The sequence below is a fragment of the Mesitornis unicolor genome, unplaced genomic scaffold (genome assembly GCF_000695765.1).
Source record: "Mesitornis unicolor isolate BGI_N332 unplaced genomic scaffold, ASM69576v1 scaffold32096, whole genome shotgun sequence".
NCBI classification, from domain to species: Eukaryota; Metazoa; Chordata; class Aves; order Mesitornithiformes; family Mesitornithidae; genus Mesitornis; species Mesitornis unicolor.
The window spans coordinates 3,445-12,294 of record NW_010193511.1 but is presented as its reverse complement, the minus strand read 5'-3'; the positions used below and the strand labels follow the sequence as shown (position 1 = coordinate 12,294).

At 50.6% G+C, this 8,850-nt stretch overlaps 2 protein-coding genes across 2 annotated transcripts; one reads left to right on the top strand and one right to left on the bottom strand.

Moving 5' to 3' along the window:
* Nucleotides 1–241: 241 nt before the first annotated feature.
* Nucleotides 242–2,395, top strand: TRAPPC2L (trafficking protein particle complex 2-like; the record flags this gene model as incomplete). The annotated part of the gene is made up of 4 exons (XM_010187483.1): nt 242–414; nt 1,250–1,337; nt 1,457–1,536; nt 2,216–2,395. Coding segments are annotated over 4 exons (387 nt in total), but the record flags the coding sequence as incomplete, so codon positions are not given.
* A 2,994-nt stretch (nt 2,396–5,389) lies between these two features.
* LOC104542996 (embryonic polyadenylate-binding protein 2-B-like) lies at nt 5,390–8,705 on the bottom strand. The gene is made up of 8 exons (XM_010187482.1): nt 8,686–8,705; nt 8,160–8,334; nt 7,547–7,655; nt 7,182–7,246; nt 6,605–6,711; nt 6,402–6,489; nt 6,143–6,291; nt 5,390–5,429 (listed from the first exon to the last, which is right to left on the bottom strand). Exons 1-8 carry the CDS (start codon nt 8,703–8,705, stop codon nt 5,390–5,392), a joined length of 753 nt encoding a protein of 250 aa, XP_010185784.1.
* Between the last annotated feature and the right edge of the window lie 145 nt (nt 8,706–8,850).

Sequence of the window (8,850 nt, the reverse complement as noted above, 5' to 3'; positions counted from 1 at the left end):
CCTGAGCCTTGTACAGTGCCCATGCAAATGATTCCCCTGCCACTGGTGTCTGGAGACAGATCTGCTCCACAAGTGCTGCAAGGTGTAAGGAGGGGGCTGTGCTGTGACAGCTGTCAACATAAAATGGTTGAAACAGCTTCTGACAGCAGCAGTTCTGTGGGTGAAAGCACAGTCTTGGCATCAGCCATCACCTACACAGCAGTGGCCAGTCCTAGTTAACATAATTTCTTCTCCTCCTCAGAATTATCCCCTCTACATCCGGAGCGTCCCATCTGAAAATGAGCTGAAGTTCCACTACACTGTGCACACTTCCCTCGATGTCGTGGATGAAAAGATCTCTGCGATGGGCAAGGCTCTTGTGGATCAGAGGGAGCTCTACCTAGGGCTCCTCTACCCCACTGAAGACTACAAGGTGTATCTTTCTAATGCCTCTTGCCATGCCAGCATGGATTTACAGGATGGTGGTGGAAATATTTATCCTTAGCCTACATGAGGGAGCACAACATGTGGGAGAGTGCCTGGTGCAGCTAGACTTCACATTTCATGAACTGGGCACTTCATTCTCTGCTTAGCTAAAACTTGTGGCTGTGACTAGAGCAAAGCTTAGGCACTTTAAACACCAGTGGAAGCAGCAGGAGTATGAAGGTATCCTCTGGGTCAGCTCTGTAAGTACCTAAATCCTGGTGTGGGGCCTGATTTCTCTAAAATTTATCCTCTATGGTCACAGCTGCCCCAGTGTTTTTAAGTCCCAAAGGTGATCTTTGAATTTTCTTTGGCTTTTTCTCTGAATCCCACAGATGGAAGTTATCTGCTGTAACAGACCTGACTTTTGGGGTTTCTGATTGTTAATTTTTTATGCCCCCAATCACGCTGGCTGGTGTTAGACCTTCTCCAGGTCTCTGTGGTCTCCCAGACAAGAATAAATAAAGTGGCTGTCTCATTGAAACAGTTCTTAAAGTGAGAGAAACCTTCACAAAATAGGTAGCAGGATGCTGCTTCTGAAACTGCAAGTCATGCCTTACCTTAAGCTTGACCTGGAGTTACCAAAGATGGGAGAAGTCAGGTAGAAAAGGGACACAGCTCCTGCAATCTCATATCTTGCTTAACTCCTTTAGTCCTGTTTTATGTTCTGGGTGCATAAAACATGGTGTTTCCTCTCAGCTTGTTTCTTTGAGTGTATTCCAGCCCTGTTGTAGTGGCTTTGCCAGGCTCTGGTGTGTCAGAAGGCCATGCCTTAACAGCTGCGCAGATACGGCTACGTGACAAACTCAAAGGTGAAGTTTGTTATGGTGGTGGATTCTTCAAACACAGCACTTCGAGACAACGAGATCCGCAGCGTAAGTGCAGGAAATCAGAGCACAAAGTTGCCACATCAGTGTTTTTGCTACTTCCGCTTATTCATAAAGTGCTGAGAGGCGAAAACAAATTAATTAATTAAACTGCAATCCCTTTTCAGATGTTCCGAAAGCTGCATAATTCATACACAGACATAATGTGTAACCCTTTTTATAACCCTGGAGACCGTATCCACTCCAGGTAAGTCAGCTGATCACACTGATCTTTGTCATCTCTCTGTCATTTGCAGTGTACCCATGATGAAATAGGACCAAGAGCAGAACCCCTGTGGGTGACCACTGCAGATGTGCATGCTCTGAGTGCCTGAGTGCAGAGCAGCTGTGTTGTCTTTGGGCCAAAACTCTGCTAAGTCTCATGAGAAGTGACACTGAACTCACTCCCACCTCAGAACCAGTGTCAAAAACATTGGCTCAAGGAAATTAATTTCTTGAGAAAAAAATTGCCTGTTTCATAGGTAAAGATGAGGATAAACATAGGTAAATAGAGCAGGTTAAAGAGTGGTAAAGGACTTATCCTTGGGTGAGGACAGATGGGCTTTCAGCGTGTGTAATTCCTCATGTGGGAGCACCAGTGCCCCTCATTTCTCATCTGGAGTCTCATGGGGAATACCAATCATGTTGGGAGTTGCCTAAGCAAGAACAACTTCTTTTACACTTTGCTGAGGCAGGTCTGCAGCCAGCATAAGAGCTTCAGCTTAATTAAATGTCATTATTTACTCAACATTATAAAGAATAAAACCATGTATTCATCATAAGGAAAGGCAGCTTGTTAACCAGCATTATTCATTGGTTTTGTGACAAAAGAGCTGCTGTGCAGAACTGGCTGCTTCCTTTAATATTGTGTGTATTTCCTTCCCTAGGGCTTTTGATAATATGGTGAACTCCATGATGATGCAGGTGTGCTGAGGCTCTGCCCCTTCTCATCTGAGTGAGAACATTCCCCCTGTACAGGAGCGTGTCTACAAAGTGATGTATATATTGTCTTCGTTCTGTGTAATGTTTTAAGTTTATTCTATGTAAAATAAACTTGGCACCTGCAAGGTGTGCATGCATTTCTACTTCCAGCAAACCTGAGCACAGCACAGGAGTCACTGTTGAGCTTTCCACCCTCAGGTAACACGTGAGAGGCAGCTCTTCCTTCAGGAAGGTCAGCTGTGTCAGATGGGAGGTTTGTTCCCTACAGAAACACGTGCAGCTGTGCCTCTGTGCAACTCAGATGTTCCTCTAGAAATTGGGTTTTGTGTAAAAGCAGCAGTTCCTGCTGTGCTTGTCATCAGAGCAGGCACAGCTGCACCAGAGACAGCTCAGAGATATTGCTGGGGTCAGCCTGGATTTCACCCAGCTGAGATGCATGAGTGGCTGTGTTCCTCAGCAGTGCTGGGTCCTCCGAAGCAGGAGGAGCACCTCAGCACCAGCACTCACAGTCCTGCTCTTCCCCAGCCCCCTTCACTGCTGCTCAGGACTAAGCACTGCTTAATTCAATCATACTTGGGCTCCTTGTTTTTCCTTAGCTGGGAGCACTCTGATGATTCAATGATTCTATGATCTGGATGTACTTACTCCATTAACTCTTGGAAAAACTCTCTGAATCAGATGAAGGCTCCAGGTTTCTACAGCCCCAGCCACTTGAGAAAGCTCTGGCAAACAGCAAACACCCGAACCTTGAACCTGATCAAGCCCTGCACTGACCCTGCCTTCCTGATGAACATTTTTGGGTGACCCACACACGACATTATTTGCTGTTATCACTTTGCACCTCCTTCAGCCAGGCCAGGCACACTTACCAGTTACTTCTGCCCAGGTAGCACAGCTGGGATAAATCCACACCAAGAGATGAAGGCATCAGGGCTGCACAGCTGTAAACTAATCTGTTAGCATCTCCCCATGCAGCTCCCTGCTGTTCCAATTAAAGACTACCAAATCAATAGCAGGTATTTCTATAGAAAAAAACCAAATCAATAGCAGGTATTTCTATAGAAAACCACCCTCAAACTAGACTAGAAAAGCATCCCAGCTTCTTAACTCATGCTATGCAAGGCTGTGCAGCTACAGTGAGTTCAGTGGATGTAATGCAGGCAGGCAAAGGCCCTGAGCAGCCACTCGGTGCTTCTCACACATTTCTACTCCTAGTAGAGTATTATTCACAGGCAGCAGTCTGTCCTTAAGGCACCTAATCAGTTAAAAATACAGAAAAACTTAGCTAAAAACAATAACAAAAAATAGGTGCACAGCTCCAAAGGATACAAGAAGCCTGGGGAAAGCCAGGTCAGTGCAGGGTGTCAGCTCACAGCCTCACTGCAGATGAAGTTCACACAGCAGGATCATTTATTTTAAAAATACGTGACAGTTACAATACCTTCTCAAACAGGACTTGAATACTTTTAATCAACAACAATCTGAAAAATCATGGGAGGTTCAAGTATTGGAGCCTCTCCCACCATCTAAACGAGGCACAGCTGCACACTGCTATTCCGAAATATTTTCATCTTAAAACCTTCACCCTTTTCACTTACAGGAGCTCAGCACTTCCACGAGAGAGAGTCCAAACACCCCAAAATAGTTCTGGTTAAAAATTATGTATCAAGAATTTACAAAGCTATTATAGTTTAAAGCCCTAGGAAAAGCCAGTTTTATAGTCAAAGCCTAAGGGTAGCGCGGATCAAGGCCAGCCATAGCAGCACGGTCCAAAATCAACACAATATGAAGAGTTAAGGCCCCAAGCTTAAAAAAAAATCCTGATATCTTAAGGAAAAAAAAGCCAAACAGTGGGATTTTTAGCCTGGCAATGCCCCCTGAGCTGTGAAAAGCTGCTTTAGGAGTCGGTCGCATCTGTTGCATCTGGGTTAGAGGAATCCTAACCAAGGATCCCAAAAGATTAGCGTGAGAATTACATAATAAAACTGATTTCAGTGCAAAACTTCACACAAAAAGGATGCCTGCCTCTCTCAACACAAAATTTTGCCTTTAAAAACAAGCAGTTTCAGAGCTCATAAGCACAAGGAAGGGGAAATGCCAGGCAGCGCTTGGGTCCCGACCCTCTCATTCAGCTGAGCCCACACCATCCCCAAACGGGGATCTGTTTTTTTGGAATGGTGACGGGAATAGAGGAAGATCAGACCAAATTTGCAGCAGTGGAGATGACTTTGTAATATTGCTAGAAATCAAGTAAAAAATTATGATTTGGCAGCACCCTTTGGTCCCTGTAGCTTTGGAATAAAAGCAGGAGGAGGGGAGGAGAGGGGGTGGTTGACTTCTGAAATGAAAGTGAGGAAGGGTTTGGGAACACCCAGGTCTTGTTTAGCCATCACAGAGATAGAGGCTTCCAGAGAAACAGCAAGGGATGCTTTTACCCCCTTGACCCAGTTATTAAGTTGTACAACAGCAGCAGTGAGCTAAAAACCAGACCCAAAGCACATCCTTGGGCTCCATCCTCTTCCCACATGGTCAGAAATGCAGGAGGCTGAGGAAGGAAAAGCTCCCGAGCAGACAGGGCCAGAGCTGCAACCCAAGGCTTCCTCTGCCAATCTGGAGAAGAAAAACAGTCTTTGGAGAGGTCTTTAGGATCTTCTCATGGGCAGGAGAAAGCAGCATCCAGCTCTTGGAGAGACATCTGGCAAAGCTGAGGGTGCAGGATGGGTCTGGTGGGTTGGAGGGCATTTGGCCAGCCAAAAACCAAACCAAAGCCTCCAGTGCATCCCTTTTCTATAGGATGAGGATGAAACTGATGGTTTGGGCAAGGTGTTCCTGTCCCAGGATGGGGTGTTCTCTGGAAGGAGTCTGTTCTCCGTGAAAACGCAGTCCCCTAAGCAAAGGTGATCCCCTGGGATGCTGGCAGGGATGTGGCCAATGCAGGAGGAGTGGATCCAGTCGTCCCTCCAGCAGCCCGGCACACGGCTGCCTCACCAGTAATCCTCACAGCCAGGCAGATGGCATTGTAAAATTAATCTTTTTTTGGCTTGGGTAGGCATATTTTTAAATCTCTCCAATCCCATCTCCTCATTTCAGTCCCATTGGCATCACCAGGGCAGTCCTTTCTAGTATGGAAAATACCAGGGCAGCAGTCTTGCCCGACCCCTAAACAAGAACAAAACCAGAACCTTAAAGCACAGGGGTATTGCTCAGCCAAAACACCAGCTATACCTGCCCTGAGAGCTGGGATTCACCCTTCTGCCCCAGCTAACCCAGACTGAACCCCAAAACCAAGCTCACCTCTGGGACTGATTTGGCTGGGAGCACAATGCCCACCCCCCACCCCCCAAATCCCTGCAGGGATGGGGCGGGGGGACAGCAGCAAGTTTCCAGGTGTTTCTTCCACCCCTGAAAGCTCCTTTCTCTGCTTCCTCCCTTGGTGCTGAAGGGGTCAGGGCATCATTGAAGCTAATGCAGAGCGAGCTCACAGATGCACAAGCAGCGGGAGGTACGCTGCAGAACAGCTCCGGGCCCGCGCTGGGGATGTCGGGATGGCTCTGCTGGCTGCTCACTTCAGTCCTTCCCCACCTCGGCCACACACCTTCCCCCTCGAGGTGCTCATGTCCCCTTTGCCAGGCTCCTGCTGACCCCACAGACACCGGGGTGATGCTAACAGCACCCGACGGGCAGGGGACATTTCTAGCACAGGTCTCCAGGAGGATACTCCTGCAAAGCCCTTCTCCATCCTCCCCCAGCATGGGAGGCACAAAGCTGAAAAGCTGAGCGCAGCCAGAGCAAGGAACACCTATCCCCATCCTGGAGACACCCTACTCCACAGGGATTTTGACCCAAACATGCAAGGAAACCCGGCTGCTCACCTGTACGTCCTCCCTCGCATTCTAGGGTGCTGCTGCCCTCCGTAGTAGCCTCCCCACTGGGCCAGCCCTCCCCGGGCTTGGAAGCGGCCACGGTAGCCCCCACGGTCGGTGGTGCTGATGCCAGGCATGTTGGTCCTCTTGGGCAGCACCTGGAGGGCAGGGGTGGGCTCAACAGGTGCTGGGATTTGGCACAGCCCTGTGCATTTGGGGCTGGGAGGGAGGGACAGATGCACCACCCCGGGGCCTCATTAGCGCTTACCTTAATGACCCGGCCTCTGAACACGCTCTCATGTAGCTCCACTGCAGTCTTCACTGAGCTTTTCTCTTCAAACTCGATGTAGGCGTACCTGCAAGGGGACGGGATGAGCAGAGCCCCAGGGCCACCCTGCTGCTCCAAAAGGCTGGGGAGCACAGGGTAGCACCCTCGACACCCCAACCCCAGCCTCCCCATGCAGCGCTGACCCTTTGGGATGGCCCGAGAACTTGTCGCAGAGGATGGTCACACGGTTGATCTGCCCGCAGCTGTTGAAATGAGACTCCAGCTCTTCTGCTGTGCCCCCATAATCCACCTGCAATGACACCCCCAGTCCCTCCAGTGCCACCAGTCAGCCTCCCTGGCTCATGAGGCCGCATTCCCACACCATCATGGGAAGCAAAGTGCCTCCTGACCCCATCACACCTTGCCAACGCAGCCTCACTATCTCCTGAGGTTCAAGAGACCATTCCCAGCTGAATGCTCCAGCCTGGAAACCCAAATCTAGAAGGCAGCTCCCCCCATTTGAGGGAACAAGCAGCACCACACGACCCACAGCTTCCAGAGGGGTATTTTGGGGAGTTGACACTTGCAACAGATTATCTGCAAGTGGCTGAGGATCATGGGCAGGTGCTGAGCCACATTCCCAGTCTGGGCTGGGCAGAGGAGAAGTATTTGGGATGGGACCAGCCAGCCTTCAATGGGGGGCAGATGGACCCCTGTGCTAGGGATCTCGGACATACGTCCTGCAGTGAAATAGGCTCTGCTCCTGGGTCTTCCACTTACGTTGCCGACGTAGATGGATCGCTGGTCAACCTCCATCTTCTCCTCAGTTGTCTTTGGGAAGAGACCTGCAGGGACAAGCAGTTACGCTGGGTTGTTGACAGGGTGACTGCTCTACTAGGGCTGTTGGTGCTAAACTCAATTACTTAATTGAATTAATTTGAATTAAACTAATTGACTGCACCTTGGCCTGCAAAGGCAGGAGCTGGATATAACTTTAGCACCATGCCATGCCTGGGACCCTGTCCCTCACCCACCTTATGTGTCCAGCCCCAGGGAAGGCAGAGCCATGTGCTCAGGCTCCAATTGCCACCCTGTGCCCCAGAGGTGTCCCTTGGGGGGCAGCAGCACCTGTGGACAGCCCATACCTGCCTCCATGCTCACTATGAAGCGGCTCTCAGCCTCCAGCTGCAGCTCCTTCAGCCTTTCATCCTCCTTCTCCATCTCCCGTACTCTGGCTTTGATGGCCTCCAGCTCCTGAAACCCAAACCAGGACTCACGGGAGCAGCACAGGGAGAAGGGACACCCCAACCCCACTCCCTGCCCTGGGCTGGGTGCACCTCCATCACCAGTGCCTCCTCAGGCTGGGGACAACAGCCTGTCCCACCAAAGGCGAGTTCAGCTCCCAGCTCCACTGGAGAGAAAAAAACAGGGATATATTTCATTTCCTACACTTGCTTGCAAAGCAGAGATGCCCCAGCAGCACCAAAGCTGCCGGAGGGAACCGGAGATTTAAGCTGGTGATGAACAGAAGCCATTTACTCTCTCTCAGGCAGGCAGACATGTCGGCAATGAAAGCTAAACAGCAGGAGTGACAATTCAATTTCCAGCTTCTCAGCTCAGAAGTTTCAACACCAGAGGCCTGAGATTTTATTTTGATTTTTTTTTAATTTTTAGAACCGCTTGAAGAGAGGTGTAGAAAGTTTCCCATCTCCTTAGAGAAACAGGGAAAATTGATTCCACGCTCAGGCAGGCACTCACTGGGTCCAGCACAGAGAGCTCCTCTGCACTGTCCCCCTCCAGGTGACTCAGGTCCGAGTCGTCATCCGCAGCCTTCTGCAGAGCTGCCATCTTTGTCACATCCCAGGATGCCTCCGCTGCTGCCAGGGACGGTGAGTCCTGCCACCAGATCCGTGAAGTGTCCAGGAAGAGAGGACTGGGTGAGAACAGGGGGAAAAAAAGCCATTTAACAACCAACCAACCATTTAACACAGAACCTGGGAGCAGCTCCCCTTGGGTGAAAAAAAAAGCCAACCAAAAAACAGGCACAAGTGTCACAGCTCATTGGCAGGGAAGAGAAGCCAGGACCAGCTCCCTCAGCAGAGCTCCTGGGCTGCACAGAGGGAGCACTGGGGAGCCCTGCCCCACCCAAGCAAAGGCAAACCCACACCCTCCAGCCCCAGGCTCTCGGTTCAGTGAACAAACCCCCCCAGCCCCGGATGGGGAGCCTCTCCTCTGCTGCCACTGAGCTGGGCTCCGCCCCGGTACCGGTCGGGGTCCTCCTCACCTGGCCCGGCCCCCGAACATGCTGCGGAGCAGTGCCACGTGCGAATCTCCCGCCACCACATGCCCCTCTCCTGCCGGCGCGGCGCTTTCATACATCAGGGACCAATCAGAGCAAGGCGCGCCCGTCAAGTCCCGCCCCGTACCGGTAGGGCGGGGGAGGCGCCCC

Coding starts and splice junctions, on each gene's coding strand:
- LOC104542996 (XM_010187482.1), bottom strand. CDS start 8,705: ATGTTCGGGGGCCGGGCCAG. Junction 7,656..8,159: donor AGCTCTCTGTGCTGGACCCA/GTGAGTGCCTGC, acceptor TTTGGGTTTCAG/GAGCTGGAGGCCATCAAAGC. Junction 7,247..7,546: donor CATAGTGAGCATGGAGGCAG/GTATGGGCTGTC, acceptor TTGTCCCTGCAG/GTCTCTTCCCAAAGACAACT.